The sequence below is a fragment of the Ambystoma mexicanum genome, chromosome 10 (genome assembly GCF_040938575.1).
Source record: "Ambystoma mexicanum isolate Mex_15411 chromosome 10, UKY_AmexF1_1, whole genome shotgun sequence".
Lineage (NCBI taxonomy): Eukaryota > Metazoa > Chordata > Amphibia > Caudata > Ambystomatidae > Ambystoma > Ambystoma mexicanum.
Window position 1 is genome coordinate 944,006,540 of NC_090932.1, and position 22,899 is coordinate 944,029,438.

General features: G+C 42.3%; 1 protein-coding gene across 2 annotated transcripts in view; it reads right to left on the reverse strand.

Annotated features, from left to right (window-relative positions):
* The window catches only part of NAALADL2 (N-acetylated alpha-linked acidic dipeptidase like 2), a 4,115,865-nt gene that overhangs the window by 1,006,126 nt on the left and 3,086,840 nt on the right, over positions 1-22,899 (reverse strand). For both annotated transcript variants that reach the window (XM_069618713.1, XM_069618714.1), the window contains one exon: positions 4,078-4,164. In XM_069618713.1, the coding sequence (XP_069474814.1) occupies positions 4,078-4,164 (87 nt within the window). The remainder of the gene's footprint in view (positions 1-4,077; positions 4,165-22,899) is intronic.

A 22,899-nucleotide genomic window follows, 5' to 3' on the forward strand; every position in this document is an offset into this window, starting at 1 on the left:
TCTGGGCTTCCTGCCTTGCAGCCTACTACAGTCCTCTGCAGCCCTCTACAGTCTGTGGCCCTGCTCCTCTGGGCTCACTCCCTGCTGCCCTGCTCTTCGGGGCTCCCTGCCTTGCAGCAGATCACACTCCGTTGTCTTCTACCTACAGCCCTTGTCCTCTGGGCTTCCTGCCTTGCAGCCTACTACAGTCCTCTGCAGCCCTCTACAGTCAGCGGCCCTGCTCCTCTGGGCTCACTCCCTGCTGCCCTGCTCTTCTGGGCTCCTTTCCTTGCAGCCTGCTCCCTCAGCTGCCTTTAGCCCCTGTCCTCTGGGCTCCCTGCTTTGAGGCTTGCTACACTCCTCTGCCTTACAGCCTGTTTTACACTTAGCTGCCTACAGCCCTGCTCCTCTGGGCTCCCTACCTCGCGGCCCTATTCTTTTGGGCTCTCTGTCTGTCGCCTAATACTAATCTCTCTCTGTCCTGTTCTTCTGGACTCCCTGCCCTGCAACCTATTACAGTGCTCCGCAGTCCACTACAGTTTGCCTGCACCTAGTGCCACTCTTGACTGCAGACCTGCTTCCTACTTTGCAGCCCTTCTGTTTTCCTGACTGCTGCTCCCTTGTTCTCTTCCTTGAGTCCTCTGTACTCCATCTTAGATTATCTACTTCTGTCTAACTGCCTTTCCTTCATTTCCTTCTGCTAGATTGCTCATTGTCTTCCTTTTCACTGGATATTTCTGTTCTTGTCTTCTCATCTGTCTTACGTAATCCCTTTTGTACAGAGCTTGCCCGTTAGTTTACGGCAGGCAACCTCTGCCCCTTCCCTTGTCGCATTTTCAGTGTTACAGACACCCACTGCTGTTGTTCCCAGCCATGAGCATACAGCGCGGGCCTCTGTTATAGCAATCTGTGCAGAAGGCTGGAGTTTCCTAAGGTTCGTGGAACACTCTTTCCCATTTCAGCATACACCCCAAGAGGGAATCCAGTTTGTTTGTACCTTTGTATCCTTTGCCCCTTTTTGGCTCCCAGCTACAGTTTCCTACTCTTCTTTCTTGTTGAACTTCCTGTGTGTGCTTATCTGCTACCTTACTTCAGCACAGCCACCCAAACCCTACCGGGGTGCCGTGTGCCACTCTTGACAGAGTGCCATTCCTGACACTCTGTCTTATACCCAAACAACCATTATAAAAGATTATGAAGACGTTTGTTTGAAAATGGCATAACATAAAAATAACTATTGCCTTGTATTAATAATTCTAAGAATAGAAGAACAGGCCAACCACAAACAGATATTGAAAACACAAAAACAAAAATACTTTAAAATCTTTAATATCTCAAGATGAACTCCAGACAAAAGAATAGGAAGTGTATGGTACTGAGAGCCTAGCCAGGATCCCTAGCTTTTCATCACCTTGAATCGATTGAAGTGCTTTCTAACCAGGTTCACCACCTTTTAAACCTCAGGACTTGCCGGTGCTGAATTTGGCAGACAAACAACATGCTGGCAACTTCAAATCAGCACAAACCTGGATAGTGTCCTCGCCGTTTGGCTCAAATCAATAGCTCATCCCTGGAACAACTCGAATCAGCGGAGAGTCACTCATCAACTCGAACCAGTAGTTACAAAACAACTCGACCCAGGCTCAACCTCGAACTGCCACTTTGTTAAAACACACACCGAACACCAGAATCACTGCTTCAAACAATCACTGACCTTAGACTCGAACTGCTGGATCATCACAAATTGACCCTACCCTGGTGTTACAATAAGTCTCACACTGGCTCAGTTCCAAACAAATCCTTGTACACATTCAGGCTTGCATTTCTTAATGCTGCTCTGAAAAGATCCGAGCTATCAAATTTGAACCGACTTACTGCCAGCTTGCTGCTTGGACCAAAGAGCTTGAAGACTGGTTTGAAATTGTTGAACTAACAAAGATCCGAAAAAGGTACACAGAACTACCAACTAGTCCAATTTGGCCTTAGAGGCTGGTTAAGTTACCTGTGCCCCATTTCTATCAAAGACATATGGTTTTTAAAGAACATTGTGACTGTTGAATTTCCTTTCACTCCGGTATTCTACCTAGAGTGCTGAATCTCTTGTTCTCTTCATATGATCTCTGTTCTATCCACAGGGGTGTGCATTGTACAATGTTTTTCTTTTTAGTTATTCTTGCAGATAGTGTGCTTAATTAAAATATGCATGTTTTTTTTAGAATGATGATTGGACATTCCTTTATTTTGGTCTGTTGTACTGTGCAGTTTGGGATGCTACTGAATCACATTCAAACCCCTCGTGACACTATAGCATTTCCTCTGCCCCTATTACCAAAAAAGGCAAAGGGGATCTCTAAACTGTGTCATTACCTTTAAGATTGGAATCACTGTTGGTTTGTATGTAGACATAAAAGGGCTGAGCATGTGGTTTAGCCACTACTCATCCTTATGCTAATTTTGTCACACTGGACCCTAGTCTACATTCTGGCTCCTCCAAACTTCAGAAAGAACAAAGCAGATGGATACACATTCTTAGACCCAGGGCCCAAAGATCTAGGACACCTTGCCAGAATAACTAAGGGTTGCTGGGGTGCATTTTACATTGAAGAAAACATATAAAGATAACGATGATCCTATTTTCGGTGTAAACTAGCAGCATTAATATATTCCTGTGCTGAGCTCCCATTTCTTAAGCATAAAGATGCCACTCCACAGTGGTGATAATTCAAACTATATAATTGCATATGAAAAAACATAAAAGTAAAAAGGGAACAAATCAATTTCTAAAGAAAATGCACATACAGTTACAGAGCACAGAGCAAACTTACCAAGCTGTTGACATCTCATCATTTGCACATCCGACACCATAAATGCAAGAAAAAGTGCATCAACTAGTATGAATTAAAATTCCACATCTTCCTGAACAAAGTTGACCGATTTTGACTGATGATCATGAGGAGGAAAATTCCAGTTTTCCTTTTGATGACCCAACAGAGCATGGATGAATAACGCTTGGCTATGATTGTGAGGAATTTAGACCTTCAAGTGAATTTAAACTTAAAAGCATAATCCAACCTTGAATCGATTCCATGAGAACGATATTGATGCTCTTACATTGGCATTTTTATTTATCTTTAAATGTGTACACAAACCACATGTTAGCTTTAGGGTACAAGGAGTGGTCAGAATTGTATGTGAGTCAATAGACAGGAATGGACAGGAATCAACATCTGAACTGAAAAGGTGAAGGGCATGTTCATAAGAGTAATGGGTGCAATTCCAAGTGATTGAATATTTCAAAGTCATTCTTGGATTTGAAAAGCAGAATGGTCATGCCAAAGTGGAACGGGTATGCTTCATGGTGATCCTTCCCAACATGAAACATTCTCCATTGGCTTGCAAAGGTCCTTCTTCACTAGATCTGGAATTTCCAGAGGATTTGTTTGTTTTACTAACTATTAGGAGCTATTTGCAGATGGTGGGCCTTAGACAGCAACAGTCTTTGTCTATGGAGATCTACTTTGATCGGCCCACTTGTATCTTCGGGTCGACGGTGAAGTGAGTGGGCAAGGGACCTGGTAGTGTAGGATGCAGTTCCTTTGATAGGCAGAATCTTTGCTCAGGATGATCCTGTGAATCATGCTTTAGTTATTTAAGTGAATTATTTGGAATTATTTGGTTGGCAGCAGAAAAACAATAGAATCTATGACACATCTACATTTTAGAAGAGAAAGGAACAAAATTTAGAACACCAAGAAGTCAGATACTGTACATTTACAATTACAAAACAGCACTATAATATCGCAGCACTATTTATTTATTTGTTTATTTATTGTGGTCCTTAAGCATTGGAGCCCGGTGGAGAATGTCATGATCGTGTGCCAGAGCATGTTAATTCAGTCAGGGATGGTATACACAAGTGGTTGTGATTGAGTGGAACAATTCAGCTGCTAAGGGATTTACTCTGTTTTGGGCGAGTGCGAGAATCACTCGATACAATCTCTAGAGGAATGCTTACAAATGTTTCTTAGATGCACCAGGACAAGTACCCTGTGCAGAACACTACACAAAAAATACATTCCACAGCAAATATATACGTACCAGGAAAAGTGGTTCCTTTTAAATATCCCACAACATTTGTGATTGTCTTGTTTGCCGGAACTGTTTGGACTTGCAAAATAACAGTTTCTATAAGACAAAAAATAGAACCAATGACTGCACTGAACATTATACAATGCACATTATAGATTGACTATATACATATGTATCTCCCCTTACCACACTACAGCAAAACAAGAAAAGGTCTAATGGCCTGCCCCTCTGTTGCCCCCATTAACTTCTTTTGGCTACACTTCATTTACAAATTCCTGCAGCGCATTCACAGCAGGAAATATATTTACATGAAGTAAAATGATCTGCCAGCTAATGCACAATACATTATTCGTTACTTCAATAAAAAGGAAATGTTAAAGTAAACATGGAATCATGAACATTCTTTAACAAACATATAGGACAATGTTTCTGTTGATTCAATGACTCATTTGCCTACTAATTTCTTTTCAGGTTACACTCATCCTGACTTCATTGATATGTGATTGAAAAATTAATCGAACAGCAGGTCCAAAAGTCCTGCACTCAAGCAAAGTTCCTGTAACTGAATGCAAAAGGCCTTGGGGATTCCCAACTGATGATTCACGTGATATGTGTCAAATTCTTTAAAAGAGTGGACTTGAAATGACCCTCAGTCGACTGTGCACTTTGGTGGGATCGGTCATACAAGGGTATCCTCAGAAATTGAGCAATCCCTAACCAGCGCGTGAAGGAGAGTGAGTGATTGCCTGTTAAGCGGTATGATGTGTTTTGGCACATCGCTTTTGGCCCTAGCTGTTTTGGCGCATGGATTTGGAAGCCAGTCCCTTTTTGGCAGGCACTGTTGTCTGCAGCCAGCAGGGCGCAGAGACCTGTGCAATGGGATGAACAAGTTACTTACCCCTGGTAACGTTCATTCGATTGGATGTTCCTCCCATGTATTCCTCGCCTTAGGATAATTATCTCTCCAGCTTCAGCTTCTTCACAATTTTTTTTCTTTTCACAGGGGGCGTTGTGTGCCGTTCTCATCGAGTCGATGCCGCTTGAGGGCCTCCGCTTGACTGTTGATGTCATCATCAGTATAAGTAGCGCACGCAGCGCCCATTAGCTTCAGTTCTGTTTTCTCACCTCCTGAATACCAGGTGTACCCAAGGGTTTGGGGTTGAAAGACTGAGGTAAAAATGTTCGAAGGGAGAAAAGACTGATGATTATTTTTTCGAAATAACATTGTCTTTTCTCCCCTGAACATTTCTGCCTTGGCCAAACCCCTGCACACACCTCCACCCACACACCAACACACCCTCACCCCCATCCCCTACTTACCTTGCATCCGACTTGCTACTCCCTGCGACACCTGCTCGCTTTTACTTCCGTGATCGGGAACCAATCCGAAGGGTCCTTTCCTTTTTTTTGGGTCAGCTGCGGGGGTGTCCCCTGCAGCCCCCACTCATTGTACCTTATAATATAGTGAACAAGGGTTGTAGGGAACACCCCTGCAGCCTCTGCAGCCTTAGACCCAAAATAATTGACCTACCCAACCAAAAGTCAAACTTTTAGAACGTAGACTATTTGGTAGTAGCTTATTTAGGACTTTTTGTTGTGTAGGTCATTTCTATTCAGTCTTTGTGGATGAAACCATACCAAAGACCGTACGCTCACAGAAAACTTAAAGTGTAAGAACATGTAAAATATACGGTGGGGTAGGCTGGAAGGGGTGATGAGGAATACGTGGGAGGAACATCCAAGCAAAAGAATGTTACCAGAGGGTAAGTAACTTCAAATGGATTGTGTCCCCCCACATATTCATCATCTTTTGATAGACTCCCAAGGCAGTAATAATGTGGTGGTAGGAGTACTAATAACATTTTGTTCTAATAATGGACCGAATGAAGGACTGTTTTTGCAAATTGTCCTCCCTGCCTGGAAGACGAATCCAGGCAGTAATGTTTCACAAAAGTGTGAATAGACGACCAAGTAGCAGCTGAACACATGTTTTTGATTGGGAAACCTCTTTGAAGAGCAGCAGAGGTTTCCATGCTCCTTGTGGAATGTGCTCTTAGGTCTTCCGGAGGGTCCTTATCAACTAATCTGTAGCATTTACCAATAGCCAGGATGATTCATTTAGATATGGTTTGTTTATTTACAGCTAGACCCCATTTGGGGCCATCATAGCCAATGAATAAGAGGTTATTTTGGCAAAATGTAGCCATTCTGGATATGTAAAATTGGAGAGTCCTTTCCCGGATGGTGGATAGAAAGTTGGTAAAGTAATTTTTTTTACGACAAGTGAAAGTCGGAGAGAAAGAGGGTGTCACTTTAAGAATAACCTTGTCTTTATGGAAATCTATATGAGGAGGTTTACAGCAAAGGGCCTGCAACTCGCTTACCCTGCGGGCTGATGTTATAGCAATAAGCAAAAAAGGTTTTAATGTCACAAGACTTAATGAGCAGGAGTGTAGAGGCTCAAAATGAAACAAAGATCCATAGACAGCAATTTTTCTTCCCAGCAGCTCGTGTCCTACTTCCCTCAATTTTGAGTGCACCTTTAGGGAGAGGTGTTGAGGGGGATTGCAGACCTCAGTGAGACTCACTCACCAAAGGACCAGCAAATGGGAATGAAGAACTATGAGAGAGAGATTGGCATATGGTATGCAGGGCACAGCTAGTAATAGATCCATCCACAAATAAACACAAAAATACATAACAGTATTTAAGGAATGTTTGGAATCCAGCCACATCACTGCTCAATATTGTTTTATTTATTTAAGATACAGCAATGTATTATGCATCACAGTAGTTTCACTATATTCCACTTGCATTGACTGATTTACTAACAATGCAGCAAATGTCTGTAAAGCGGAAGTCAAGATTATAGGCATGTATCCTCCTTCTTCCATCTTGGTAATGGGGGTCAGAGAACATGTTAAAAGGGTAAATAAGGGGGTTGTATGCATTAACATAAATGATTAACGTGTGTGTGCTAACAGGCTTTTCACAAACTTTGTGGTGCATTTGGGCAGGATGGTTTCGGTTCATGTATAAATAAATAATGGTGTGAGTGATTAAATCAGTCTTCTGTAAGAAGAAGTAGAAGCAGAAGATTAGAATGTAGTTGATAGGGAGCATTGAATGCATTTAAGTTTGAGAGAGGAAACATATGAAAACAGGATTTTTTTGAGGTAGAGGTACACAATTATAATAGGATTTATTTGAAGGGTATCTAGAAATCAGTATGATTTTGTGACTACTACTTACATTGATACACACCAAACAAAGCTGGCGTCACATTATGCACCCTTCGTAAATTGGATGTCTACTAATTATTTGTAAAATAAACAATAATGACTGTAGTTACTAAAAGCAGGTAGGCAAATTATGTAGAGAGCTTCATATCAAAATCTCCCTATTATAATGTTACATCACAAAGTAAACAGTATCTCACTAATGTACATGGTGCAATCTCTTTGGGGGTGTCTCTGTTTTTTCCAGTTACAGTATTTAATCCAACAATAGTTTTTAGTTAGTGGACATTGTATTATCAAAATCATGCAGAAATATAGTGTGCCTATCCTTAGTTTCTGAAAAGCTTACCTAACAGCTTTCAAAGAAAAATAGACTTACTTGGGAGCCATGTTATCCCCTCTGTACCCTATTACCCCCCTTCAAACAGGGTTGTCCGCAGATGCTAAACAGCGAGGAGACTAGACATAGCTATACCACACAACTGTAAGACTGCAATGAGAATCTCGCGTACCGGAACTTGGAACTCTGCATTTGGGAAAATGTTAAGTGTAAGCGAGAGGCACAGGACAGTGTGAGAGGAATCCCCCCACACACCTCTCCAATATCAAGTAAGCAGCTTGGTCTTTGCCTACAAAAGAGCATTGCCTTATTGGGGGAGACAAATGGGGGCCTGGCTCTTTAAGTGAATAGACAAAGCACTGGAAGTAAACTCAATAGTCCACTACATCTGGATTTGGACTTAAGGAGAAAGTAAGGTGATGTGTGACCCCTTCAGATGCCAAAAACAAAGGGGAAGCAAACCCCAGCCAAGCAGGCAGCAGGACTAGACCTGAGAAGAGGGCAATTTGAAAGGTGTTGGTCCAACGCACAGAAGAGAACCGCTAGGATGTGAGAGAGAAACAACAGAAGGGGGATAAGGGGTCCCAATTGTGACAAGAAATGGCACTTAACAAAGAAGATTTTAAAGATTGCATCAGTGGTCTCGAAGAGAGGCTGACAGTGACGTTTCAAGATCAAATTCTCAGTGTAAAGGAAGATTTGAAAAACTTGCTCAAAGTGGTGAGAGAGGAAATGAACACACTGGGCCAAAGATGGATGTTACAGAGAGAGGCATTTCAGAGGTCTCCAATGAAGTGCCACAGAATTCCGAACTCTTGGATCACATCGCCATTGCTACACATAATATGGAAATTCAAGAGGAAGACCTACAAAATCGCTCTCGCAGATCCAATATAAGAATCAAAGGCCTGGCACAAACGACCATGGATTAGGACCTCCAAACAGTATTTCTACAATGCTTTGGTGATTTGATGACAGATTTTGGATCCAGGGGACAGGCCCAGAGATCTATTGGTGGCTCTGCCATCATTTGAAGTGAAGGAAGGCACACTAAAGGCTACAAGTGGAATGACAAATATCACAATTAATGGATCGAGTTTCCTCATCTTTCAGGATCTAGCTGCTTCCACGTTGCAGAAGAATAGGGAAATTGGCGCGGTTATCAAAGTGTTAACTGCCAAAAACATCACGCATAAATGAATTTTCCATTTGGTATTCTCTTCACATGGAATGGTAAAGAACACAGAGCCACCACATGTGGTGAAGTTCTTTCCATATTGGGCATAGCAGACAAGGACACAGAGACTAATGAAACACAGCAGTCAGCCCCTTGGCAGGGGAACAAACCATGGGAGTGGGTGAGTTCACATGGGCGGGGGGAGAAGCTTAAACACCTTGTTACTAAATGGTGAAGGGTCCTAGAGAATAGAAGAAAGAAATGGAAATATATTCGGAAAGGACATTTGTTAGCTGATGGGCTGTCCCCTTTCTTGCTTTGAAGCTAAGCAAGGTCAGTTCTGGTTAGTGCATGGATGGGAAACCCACTGTAGCTATAAAATTGTCTATCTCATTTTTCTTATGTATACAAGATTGCAGGCTTTGAGAACTCACAATGCTATCAGGCAATGTGCAGTGACATTAAAAGCGTTGCTGAGGATCATACACTTTGATTAAGCAGCTTGCAACAAGGTCCTTCTTTTATGCTTGGTCTCTTGGTGACTTTTGTGATACATCTCACGACCCCAATTAGCTGCAATTAAACAGCACAGAAGCAGTGGGGGGGTGGGAGGGGCTTTACCAGCTGCAAGAATAACATTTGACCAGGAACATTTGTCCCATACACGAAATTTAGTGTGGAAGTCATTGTTTTGCATGTATGAAAAGAATATATTGCCAATACACCCAAAATAATACTATTTTTTATTTTTGTGTTTTGCTTTTTGTGAGCACTACCAATTAATCATGGCTGCGGACTACAGCACAAATTAAAAGAGCAAGACCTCTTTCTTTCAGATAGTGCTTGGCGCAGGAATATATGATCCAAACCCCTTTGTTTTGTAAGTATTAAATCATTTTCCTGTACAGCCTCAGGACCAGAACCATATTTGTAGCAAGCACTACTCAAACTCCATTCAAAGTAAAGCAATACAAAAAAGTATCAAGTGAGTAGCGCCAGATCCTGTATAGGCTGAATACCAGTGTCAAGGATTACAAACTCTCTTGCCTCATTGTGGGCAAATACTCATGACTTACTTGACCTCTCATCAAATGATGAGAGGTCAAGTAAGTCATGAGTATTTGCTTTATAAAGCAGAGTATTTTTGAAAGCCGGACATGGGGGTGAGGAGGGGAAATCCCCTCCTCACCACCATGTCCGGCTTTCAAAAATACTCTGCTTTATAAAGCCAAATTGAAAGGTACACATACTATAGCATCACTCAAATAAATAAATCCGTATAGTACTAGGACATGCAAAAAGTTAACACTTGTGGTATTATTCCCCCATCTTGACTGTGAGACTAAAAATACCAGAATGCAATTCAGCAAAAGGCAAAAACAAATGTCTCTGAGTGCAGAACTTTCAAGGACTGACAGTAGAAACGTTTTTTTTTAACCAGTTATGGGTAGTGTATGTATGGGAAACCCACTGTAGCTATAAAATGGTCTATTTCATTTTTCTTATGTATACAAGACTGCAGGCTTTGAGAACTCACAATGCTATCAGGCAATCTGCAGTGACATAAAATGTATTGCTGAGGATCATACACTTTGCTTAAGCAGCTTGCAACAAGGTCCTTCTTTTATGGTTGGTCTCTTGATGACTGTTGTGATACATCTCACGACCCCAATTAACTGCATTTAAACGGCACAGAAGGAGGGATCCGGGGGGGGTGGGAGGGGGTATTACCAGCTACAAGAATAACATTTGCCCAGGTACATTTGTCCCATACATGAAATTTAGTGTGGAAGTCATTTTTTTGCACGTATGAAAAGAATATATTGCCAATACACCCAAAATAATATTTTTTTTTAATCTTTTTGCTTTTTGTGAGCACTACGAATGTATCATTGCTGCGGAATACAGCACAAACTGAAAGAGCAAGACCACTTTCTTTCAGATAGTGCTTGGCGCAAGAATATATGGTCCAAACCGCTTTGTTTTGTAAGTATTAAATAATTTTCCTGTACAGCCTCAGGACCGGAACCATATTCGCAGCAAGCACTACTCAAATTCCATTCAAAGTAAAGCAATACAAAAAGTATCAAGTGAGTAGCGCCACATCCTGTATAGACTGAATACCAGTGTCCAGGATGAAAACCCTCTTGCCTCATTGTGTGCAAATATTCATGACTTACTTGATCTCTCATCATTTCCCCTCCTCACCCCCATGTCCGGCTTTCAAAAATATTCTGCTTTATAAAGCTAACTTGAAAGGTACACATACTATAGCATCACTCAAATATATAAATCTGTATAGTACTAGGATATGCAAAAAGTGAACAATTGTGGAATTATTCCCACATCTTCATTGTGAGACTAAAGATAGCAGAATGCAATTCAGTAAAAGGCAAAAACAAATGTCTCTGAGTGCAGAACTTTCAAGGACTGACAGTAGAACAGTTTAAAAAAAAAAGCATATGCCATGTGTTTTCTTAGTGTTTTATGAGATATTAATAATGAAGAAAACACGCAGAACCAGACTGTGGACTGTCTCCCATCCATGCAGTAACCCGGACAAAGGCTGCTTAACTTCAAAGAGAGGAAGGGGCTGGCCCCCTCAAGCCATATTGCTCTAAGTGGTCTTGTAAGATTGGTTCTGTTGTTAGGCATGATGTCCTGATGGGGCTGGCCCTTTTCCTCCCTCTGCAGCTAAGCAGCGTTGGTTGTGGATTCTTCATGGATGAGAGACCTGGGTTACCAGTTCATTTTCACTCCCGATTTCACTGTAGCTGTAAAAACATTTGTTTTATTTTTATTATGTATAAACGATTCCAGGCTTTGAGAACTCCCATTGTTTATAGTTAATGTCCTGTGCCATTAAACTATTTGCTGAGGATCACATACTTTGCTTAATCAGTGTGCTACACGTCCTTTGTTTTGTCACGTGTCTCTTGGTGACTGTTGCGATACATCGTACAACCCCAAATAATCACATTTAAGTTTAAGCACCACGTGAAAAGGCAAAAAAGCCACTTGTTTTATGGTTGGTCTCTTGGTAACTGTTGTGATACATCGAACAACACCAACAAACCGCATTTAAGCAACATGTAAAGGGTAAAAAATGAACAGTTGCAAGAATAACAAATGCCTAGGTACTTTTTATCTGGCTGACTTTGGGAGCAGAAACGCTGGTAGAGGGTTTGTTCCAGGAAAAAAGGATGTGGACCAGATGAAGAGTTATTCTGTCCGACAACTAGATTGGGGTTGAGAGCAGTTCAAGACACACACATGATTAAAGATGTTTTTGGAAAGTTCTGTCAATTTGAGGAGCATGCTATCGAGTGAATGCCTGATATTAGCTAGTGTAGAGAGGGTAAATCATTTCATTTTTAGGTGCTGCGCAATGACATTTTAAATGTGTATGTAAAACTGTGCTTATGTTTGTCCAAATGTTGTTGCTATAAAACTTAGATATGACAGAAACCCTTTCTCTGCTAAGTTTGGTTGTGAAGTTCAAGGCAGACCTAAGGACATTATTTGCAAATAAAATGTTTTGAAACCCACTGCAGGAAAGGCTTTGCTTATGTTTGAATTACAACATTGATTTACATGTCATCCTGTGTATTTCTAACTTCTGATAAAGAATAACAGTCCGAAAAAGGTGAATTAGTCTCAGTTTACTTATTCTGTGCCCAGCTTTATTTTTTTGGCATACAGGGAAATACAGAATATGTGGTTAAATATAAAAGCAAAGTTAGTCATTGTAAATTGTGTTACTCTGAGAGGCTCTGAATAAATGTTTGTTTTTCATTTACATGGTGAATGTATTCTGAGATGCAAGCCAAAAGGGCATAATGTGGTATTGTAAATAAGATACCACAAAAGGGGATAAGTTAATTTCTTTAGAGTGTACAGTATTTGATTACCATTAGTGATTCCGATATAAGAACAATTGTTAGGCAGTACTCTGAAATTAGGCTCTCCACGAAGTACCAAAAATACCACTATACCACAAAAATACATACCATGAAATACCAAAAATATAGCCAAAAAGATCTCTGACATGTAGCCACAGCTATAGCTGATGGTACTGGAAAATGAAACGTAGGAATAAAAGCTATTTTCAGGTCCAAATATATGAAATAACAGCAATCTAGAACTGGGGGTGGCTAGAGGACACCAAGAGACATTTGGGAGTTGGAGGGGGTCTAGGGACTGGGTTTGCAACACAAAGCTTTTCTGTATGCTTGGCTATGGACAGAATAACCGTGAATAGCCGACATTTGAAAGCAAATTGTGTCACAGAAACAGCATGTGTTGTGGGGGAATGGGCTAGGGAAGGGGAGGTGAGGAGGCAATCATGGGTGTGGAGAGTAGGCACAGAGGAGGGGGACACTTGGTGAGGGACTGGAGGGGCAGAAAAGTATTGGACCATGGGGACAAAGCCTTTTCAAAGTACTGTATTCTGGTATTTCAGGGATGAACATTGAGCCTGGGTTCTCAGAGCTTACTGAGCCAATCATTTGGGATTCGGTTTGTGAGCTGGGCAACTGGATCCAACACCAGTTCATGTGGCACAAAGAAGCTTGGGACAGGCAGGCTAGGTTTAAGACAGTGTAGCGCACACGTGGCTCAATATGGGAATAAGTGCCCAGGGCTGTCCCTTAGCACCTGAGTGGCAAAGATGCTCAATCCAGGGTCTCCAAGTACAACATAAGTCCTTCTGTTATGCCCCCACTGCAGGGAGCTGGCATCTAAGGGGTATCCTTCACCTCCAGTGAGCAGGAGCTTGATTCCAGTGCTGCCAGCAGTTGAGGCCTTAGTTCACAGAAGTTCACCCCTGCTAGTCCTGGGGATGTTGGGGGACATATCTCTTCTCTGCCTTTGATGCACCTGTCTTAACTGCTAAAAAATATGACTTTACAATGGACTGCACTCCCAACAGGGTTCCAGATATATTGTATTTTAGGTATCCAGGACAGAATCAAGGAAGGAGTGGGAGGCCCACTTCTTACAAAGGTAAAAGGCCACAATTGTTTGGACAGAAGCAAGCCTGCACCAAGGGGTCCAATCCCTGTGTATATGACAAGTGAGCTTTGCCTTCTTGTACCATAACCATAGCGCTCTGTTTCACTGACGGTCAAGAAGAAAGGAGGAAGAGAGAGCTTCAAAGAAAACCAAGATGGTGAAACCTGTCTCAGTCCCGCCTTTGTCTACTCTGGCTACTTTTACCCTATCCCGTTCCCAAGCATGTGCCTTCAAAGGACTTTTGGTGGGCAGCATTCTGCTGTGAGGCTGGCCTTTGTTTTTCCTGTGCCTCTTTGAATTGTAAATTGCAGGTGATCTCTTGGTGAGAGCTCCTGGGTTCAGGGGAGATGCTACCCAGCCTCCTGGTAAATCAAAGGAGAACAACATCCTTCCTTTTGTCTCACTTTCTGAAGATGAGAGAGGCAAAGTATCCATTAATCCACAAACCATTCCATTGCTGACTTGGCTCATGGGGTATAAAATAATGTGTGACATGAATAATTTTAGACTCTTATCAGTCCATATACAAAAACCAGATATTGCTTATTCTCACAGTTTACCCTCCACCAGACTGACAGTACCACAATTATGGTATTTTAGATGAGGGGTGCAGAGGTTAAGAACAGCCTCTGTCTGCAGGGACATTCTTCTTCCGTGCACGTTTGGTGGTTATGCAGCAGTAAATCAATCAAATGTATCACCAAAAGTCATATACCGTAACCGCCACTCTCTTACAAGTGGTTGTAGGGTGGTGTACTTCCCCGTTTCTAGAGTCCATTGGATGCCATGTGGATTTTGGCAGATTTACCGCAAGTCGTAATTCAGTCAAGTTAATTCCACCAATTTTTGGAGGAAAAGTTTTCTGCCAAACTCAGAATTCAGAGGTACAGTAAAAATTGCAGAACAATTCAATTACCTCCAAAAAGGTGGTGGTAACAGAATCACTGCCACCTTTTAGCCTCGTAACTTGTAATTTAGCCCATAGTGTCTGAGCAGCTGTCAGGAAGGCACGCGACATACAGTGTGTAGAGAATGCAATTTTGTTCTAGCTTTTCTCTAATAACCGAGCTGCAAGTCTGTGGTTTTTTTCTGTTTAACAGCGTCAGCCACAAACAGCCTGGTTTTTAATAAAGAGCCACATGACAAAGGTATTAAGAAAAAGGTGCATATAAACGCTCTGGCTGCATTTCTAACTACCATTTAATTTTCAAACGAAAATCCTGTTCCATGCGTTTCTCCGGCTCCACTCAGGAGAACTACCTGTTTATCCACCCATACCTAATGTTGATGCAAGCGGAGATTCCTGAATCCATCCCCAAAGACCCACACCTGTAGGCAGAACACAAAGAGATTAACTTTAATGCAGGCTCACTCAAAATGAGCCCGAAATTGTTCAAGGGACCATGGAAGTTTATGATTCATTGAAATATAACATTGGAATGTTCTGTCAATGAGCAGAATATTACTTTGTAAATTGAGGTGTAGTTGCTTTAAAACTAAAGTGGGTTAGAGATAATGTAATTTTGAAGAAAGGAACAGTAAGTGACCTTTGCAAAATGTGAACATCTGGAAGGTCACCGCAGCATTAATGCAATTTATATATTACAATAAAAGTACATGTTTGTACGAATACGTTCACAGCACATTCAAAATTAGAAACACAGTCGATATTTTCTGTTCATTTTCAGGCTTCTCAAGTTTATACACTGTTAAGGAAGAATTAGGCTGTCAGTGATATAATAAATTGTACACATTATAATTCAATACAAGAGGCCTTCATGCCATGTTGACCAGATGTAAGCTGCGGCTGTTTCCTCTCAGGCGAAGTAACTATGGTAGATGTCCGTGTGTTGTTTTCGTTGCTGGAGAAATAATACACAGAAAGTCAACCTATGCGATCACTGTTTAAAAGATACGCATGTGTGATCTAGCCTCAGTATGCGAGATGATCGAATGCTGATTTCTGAGAAAAGATCACTCAGTGTTAGTGTTTGATTTGAGGACCGAATGACAATATGACATGCTTGTTAGTCACAACTTGAAATGCACATGTGAACCCGAAACATGTGATTCTGTGGATTCAGAATTGGGGGATGAAGGACGGACTGCAAGCAGTCCTCTTTATGCTATTCTGTCTTAAACACGTGTGCAAATGCAGCATGGCGAAACCACGGTAGGCTGTGGATTCCATGATGTTTGCCCCGAATCAGAAACACACTCATGAACTCCCCTACCATGTACGCCTGTGCACGTCAGAGGGATGCTAGCATCTCCAGCTGCATGATCAATCGAAGTGGGCGGAGATGCATGTGTATTGCAGGTATGGAGAGAAGCAATCTTGACTCACCACCACCTACTTACATGCTTGCAATCTTTTTTTTTAGTTTTTTTTTTTAACAAGGATCATAAGTTAATGGTGGAGACCATGTCTCTATCAGTGAGATTTGATTCCTCTTCTACCACATCCAAAGTACATCATCGGTTAGGGATTGGGTTTTTACGAAGAAGGCACACATAGCCAAAGCTACAGATTTAGGATGGTAATTTATGAACTTAAGAGCTGAGGTGGAATTGCAGTTGAAACTGTTAACTTCTGTTTGACGTTTTCTCTGGCCTGGAATGATTGATAGCCCCCAGGTGCAAATTCACCACAGACACACACACAGTTTGGGTGGCTCTAACGGCCTTTACTTTCTGCCCTCGAAATGGGGTGTAGAGGTCCCAGCAGATGTTTGTGCTTGTTGACCGTCTGCATGACGCGCATGCCAAACAAATGCATCAGTGCTGCTCTAGGGGGCGCTAAAAGCGTGCATGAAAATGCAGTCTTGCAGTTCACCCGCAAAAATAGATCAGAATCCGCAACCATATAGTTGACCTATGTCTCCCAGTTGTGTTCATGGCCTGATCTATAACCTCCCACGGCGTGTTTATTTCTCAGATGGGTTCTCAGTTGTTTGCGGCTTCAGCTTCCCTTTCATGTTCGGTCTGTTGCGAGATTCTGCCTACTCCCCTGCTTCCTCAGGTCCTCAGTTCCATTAGTCAGACAGGTACCACCTACCCTGCTCGGCCATCAGCCGCTTTAAGGGTTGTGGCTTCATTAACACGGTGCCATTGTACTAAAAGCCCATTGTATGTCCAGTTGTCTCCCAGTTTCATCAGTTGGGCCTTTAGGGTTTATGTTGAAATGTGCATATCGCTCTTTTTGTGTGGGTGTTCTGAACACAGAGACATTGCAATTAGGCAGTAAGACCACATTGCCTATCAAAGGAAACATCCCCCGGTCACTATGTGACGGGCGACATATTCACATTGACAAACAGGTGAAAATACTTAAATGTGAGTCTGCCACCTTGATCATGTTTTACTAATATTATGTGATTTCTGTGAAGCTCGTTTTCATAATAGCAGACTTTTAGATGCAAATTATTTTTCAATCACTTCATTAAATAAATATAAATTGATGGGCATATGTGTGATGGAGCTGTAGACTGTGAACAGCAACACTGTGGTTCTTGCAGTACGATATCGCAGCTACTTAAATGCTTGATTTACAGATGTTGGTGTCATCTAAAGTCACAGGTGGGGGAGGGTGTGAACCAGCTCCCGACTCCTACGCTATACCACATGCCCCCACTCCCATCCCCAGCACTCTCCAGCATGCACTAACCCCGAAAAACTGTTACAATTCTTTATCCATTTCTAGTACTATAAGGATGGAAATAGAAACACATATGCGTAATATGCTCCAATGCCACGAGGGGGGCGTGCAAACACCCAGTATGGCAATGTTGCATGTTATAGGGCCAATTATGGCATGTCTCAAGTCTATTCTTCCTCGAAGAGCCCTCATTTTGTAACTCTCGTTGAACTCAAATTCCGGAGAAATTCTAAAGGATTGTTGGAATTGAGCTATGGAATAGACTGGTGGTTTGAGGTTTGTCTAAAATGTCCCACACACCTTTAGCAACAGGGTTGTATGCCCACAGAGGCCACTGAGGCCTTCATCCTGCCGAGGTAGATGCATTGAGTATAATTGAGTTGCGTAACTTCAGAGCTCTTCAGTCCCACAACCAACACTCAACATACTGGCCCAACAGGCATTCTGAGGCAAGGCATGTCTCACAGACAAGACACCACATCCATGACTGAAACTCGACATGTCAACCCTAACAGTATTCCACCCAAGGGCCTTCTAAAGATGCACAACTGCCAGCATACCAGTTCAGAACATGTCTGAAAAGTGCAACCAAATGCCATGCTGCTGCACTACCGTGAAAGTAACAATCTTGGGTCCACAGGAAAAACAAACAAACAAGAAACCATTAGTTAACAAGACTGCACACATATGAGGGTACCATGGAGTGTTAAACAACTCATGACTGAATATAGCCAGATGCACCTGTCAAAAGTGTGATGGTGAAAATGAGCATTTGCATGTCAGCACCTGCCAGCAATGCGGAGACTTTAAGAAAATGAACTACACGGCAAAACATACTTACCAACGTTATGTCGATATAATAGAATGTATCCATGTGGTGCTGGTGAGTGGAAAGGAAAACAAGGTTTATGGGCGGGGTGACGTTTCCTATAAAAGTGTATCATCCACTTTATGTATTGCTGGTTTGGATCAATACTTGTGTATAGATTTAGACACATTCAGATAACACAGAGACATGTTGAGCAACTGTAGACAAAAACCAGAGTCGTACTGGTACATCCCTTCCCTTCACCATATATGATGCATCTTGCATGCATCGTACCGGCCATGAATGGCGTCTCGTGGGGAGCTGTAATAATGACACTCACTTCGAGCTAATGAGATTTTTGTTTTGTTTGTGAAGTGTGAAGTTCTTTACTCATTATGCCACGCCTTCCGAGGTGTTCATTTCTCTTTCAAAGACAAAGAATTCGAGACCACCTTTATAAATGGCCCTGGAGTCCTAGGAGAAATCTTTACTCTTTTTTCTGGAAGATCTCTCAAATAGCATTGAAGATCTGATACCATATATGGAACCATCTGTGCCCCTTCCCAGGATGAGCCCCGCTTCCATTTCCAAGGCAGTCATCATGGAAACGTGTTTTTCTTTGTTTAATGAGACGCCACTGCGTCCCCTTGAACTGAGTAAAATACTTTTTTTTTTAGCACCCCAGGTTACCGCTTTGGTAGCCCAGGGTGCTAATGGCCTTTATCCTTCGGTCCAAGGGCTGGAACGGTGGGTAACGGCCCGGCAGCCCAAGTTAACAGACCTTCACTCTGGCGGTTAACTTGGACTGATGGGCCGTTGCCCCCCATTCTAGATATTGGAACGGGGGCATAACGCCACATTAAATACAACTATCAGGTTAAAATGTAACCCTTCATGATGGATTCCTCCCATTTGTAAGTGCTGTGATAATAGCTGTTCTTGTACCTAGATATCATATTATTGAATGTATTGTCTGCCGAACTATGAAGTACCAGAACTTTAAGTTTCAATGTGGAGACTGGCCCCATTTCGGAAGTGAGCACCTACCTTTTGAGCTGTCCTCCCAAGACCTTCACTAGAATAACGTATCCAAGGTCATGGGGAGAAAAAATACATATTCTAATACAAAGCCTTCCTATATCATGATGTTTTTTCCATCCCCATGTGCCTATGAGATTGGGATGCCTTGTAAAGCAATATGGGAGACATTGGCCCCTATAACATGTTTGCTGGTATCTGGCCGGTTATTCCGGTGGGATACCGGCAATTCTAGCTCCTGATATCCCGGTATTACTGGGATATTCTAGGTGGCGGCAATGTCAGTAAATCCCCATTCCATGGAGGGGATTGCCAGAATTGACAGCAACGGTAATACTGGCATATATTTGCTGGTAGGGGACTGATTTACTTCCAGCTCTGGAGGTGAATCGGTACCTTCACCGGCAAAATTGTGTTTTGCCAGTCTAGTAAAATTGCTGGTCCCTGAATTAGCTGCAATTTTGCAGCACATTTTTCAGGACCAGCAAAACTGTAATGACCCCCATTTTAATCGTATCTAATCTCCCCCTCACTGCTGGAGATAAAACACATCAGACCTCATCTCTGTGATAGAGAACATACAGAAGATAATGAAATGCAGCTGAATAGACACCTATATCTAAACCCCAGAGCGCTGGTTCAATGGTGCCTATACCAGTGACACGGTAAACAGTTTTTTACATGTGCATTAGGCTTATGAGTAACGTATATGGTTGTAGGATTTTGTAAAAATCAAACCAAAAGAAAACAAAAATGGCTGTGTAGTTGACCCGAACAGTGTTTTTCAGAACTGTTTATTTTTTGTTCATGGTGTAGATCTCATTGCTATTTTTTCCATTGCTTAGAATAGTCCAATTATGATGGACACCTCCTGCTCCTGAAGAAACAAGCACCAGCAGGAATGTCTCACAATCTCTTGCTGTGTCACATGTTTTCAGACTTGACTCTAATCAACTGCACTGTGGGTGGCAATGATGAGCCCATTTCTAGTTTTTAATTACAAATTAATGTAACATCTTTTCACAGGCCAATTACATATTCTTTTTTCTTTTGAACTAGGAACACACCTTCAAGCCATTATTTGATATTTTGCATTCTGAAAGTAACTATTTGGCAATTGCTAGTCACTCAAGTCATAGTAGAGTTTCATTTACAGAATTATCTGTTTATAATTGCGTATTAATGGAAACCCCTGGATTTCATCTATAATAACAGAATTAATAGAAGTGATTTTGATACCTGCATTCTGAAATTTGTTGAGGTTTTATCTTTGTAAATACTGCACCAACACTCTTTTCTAATGTGAAGCATGAGTGACTTAAACAAATATTTTTAACACCCTGGAGAAAATTCAAAATTCAGCTCTCCTGCCTTCTCATTCTATATGTGTCAAAGTGCTTGCCCCTGAATGTCTTGGCTACGAGGCACACTGGGTACATATGCATTCGGGGGGATGTTATTCCCATAAACCTGCTGTCACATCTTGGCATCCTTCAATCGACTGGGGCCAGGAGAGGCTTCTGATTTCCAAATTAGCCTTGGCATTCTTATATTGTCTTTGCACCAGATTTTGGTGGCAGGATTCATAGAAGTATAGTTCACGATATGTGTAACGTGCCGATAAGTGAGAAAGAACTTCAGGCAACCCCTGAAAAAGCACTAAGGTTGAAGGTAAGGATAGGCATAGCGGTAGGGTAGATTAGTCTGTGGTTTAATTTTCGTAGGTGTAGCCGATGAACAGAGGCAATCGTGGGGTGCATTTGTTGTGCACCGGCAACGTGATGCTGGAGGCATTGTATGGGACCTGATAGGGTTTGGCAGTCATTGGAAGCTGTGATAGGTGTGTCGTATCCCTTTCAAAGCCTTCAGGGTTATACATACCGGCAGCATTTTCCAGTATGCAGAGGGAGGTTTAGGGGAGGAGGTCAGGTAAAGAGCTGAGTCGGCAAAAAACGTGCAGGCGAGAGAGTCAGAAGTGATAATCTCTTTACCTTACAATGCAGTAGTAGTTACGCATAGAAGGCTGCAGCAGAATAGAGTTATTGTGTAGATGTAGGTGAAGTTGAAACAAACAAATCCAAGCAGAGGTGGATTTTGCTCAGAGGCGTCGTATGCACCCGGACAGGCCCAGACAGGGATTGAGTATGACCTTTAAAGGGTGGCCTTTGAGGGGGCCGGTTTCATCCTGCTGGCTCCCTGAAGAGTAAACAGATAACGAAGGCCTCAGCCAATCCGCTTTCTGCAGAGGCAGGCTCTCGAATGGTGAAGGACATAGGATTCTTCTCGACGCCATGGCGGCCATGATGGTGCATGCAAAACACTACAGTAATGCGAGAAATAGGCCAGCAAGGGCTTACCTACGGCAAGTTATCATGGGCATGATGGTCATCGGTGCAGAAATGTGGATACTATCATGATCATTTCTGTCACTTTCTTGCTATTAACCATCGTGGAGTACATTGGCATATATTCCAATTCAATACAGTATATTTCTAATGTCACTCTAAAACTGCATTTTTGGCACCGTTCCCAAGACTTTGGGATGAAGGTTAACCATACCCTTGAGATGCTTCCCTTCTCAGTGAACCCCCTTATCCCACGACGGATGAGTGACAACAGCAGTTTCCATGAAATGTCTGGTAATCTGAATCTCTACTCCTCCAGTTGTTAATAATACCAATCTTTGAATGGAATCCAAAATTGTAAGAAAGAACGTGTCCCCCAAAGCCAAGGCCAAGAGGAGAAGCAATATCCTCATCAATACGAATGGTAAGATAATGTGGCCTTAAGCCCTCGTTCCAAGGGCTGGAACCGGGGTAACAGCCCCGCAGCCCAAGTTAACGGTCCCAGCAACGTGAAGGCCATTAACGAAGGCTCCTGTCCTTAACCCCCATTCCAGCACTTGGAACGGGGGCTTAAGGCCATTTCATCCCGGGCTAGTAAAGCGGTAACCCGGGATGCTAAAGAAAAGTATTTTCCTTCGTCCAACGGAATGCACACAACATCCTGTTGAACAAAGGAAAATACTTTTTCTAGATGGCCACCATGGAAAGGGAAGTGGGCTCCCTATGGAGCTCCTCCTCCCTTTCTATGGGGGACTGCAGGAGTGGAGAGGAAGGAGTAGAAATACGTTAAGTGGGGGGGTGGGAAGAGACACAAAGTAAATTAAATAAAGCAACAGAGGGTGGGGGAAGATGGTGGCGGGGGAGCCGGCCATCAGGTGGGATGGAATGTGGGCTTTCATCAGCGATTCAAGCCTGCGTTCCTAGCCACCTGATTGGTTAGCTTCCTTCGCCAAGGTGCTGATGTGCTCTTTGTTCTGTTTCTTTCCTGCATTTCACCTATTGCATTTAAACTACTACATTTGTGATCCTTTTTGTATAGTATGGACATTGGTGGTATAGGTTTGAGTGTTGCATTCTTCCCATTTGCAATATCCTTTTCTATTGGCATCATGAGACTAAGACATGGATTTAAGCATTGTTTGCTGTAATGTGTTTAAGATGTCCGACATTAGTATGCACATATATTGTGTTCTTTAGGGCCAATATCTAGGCA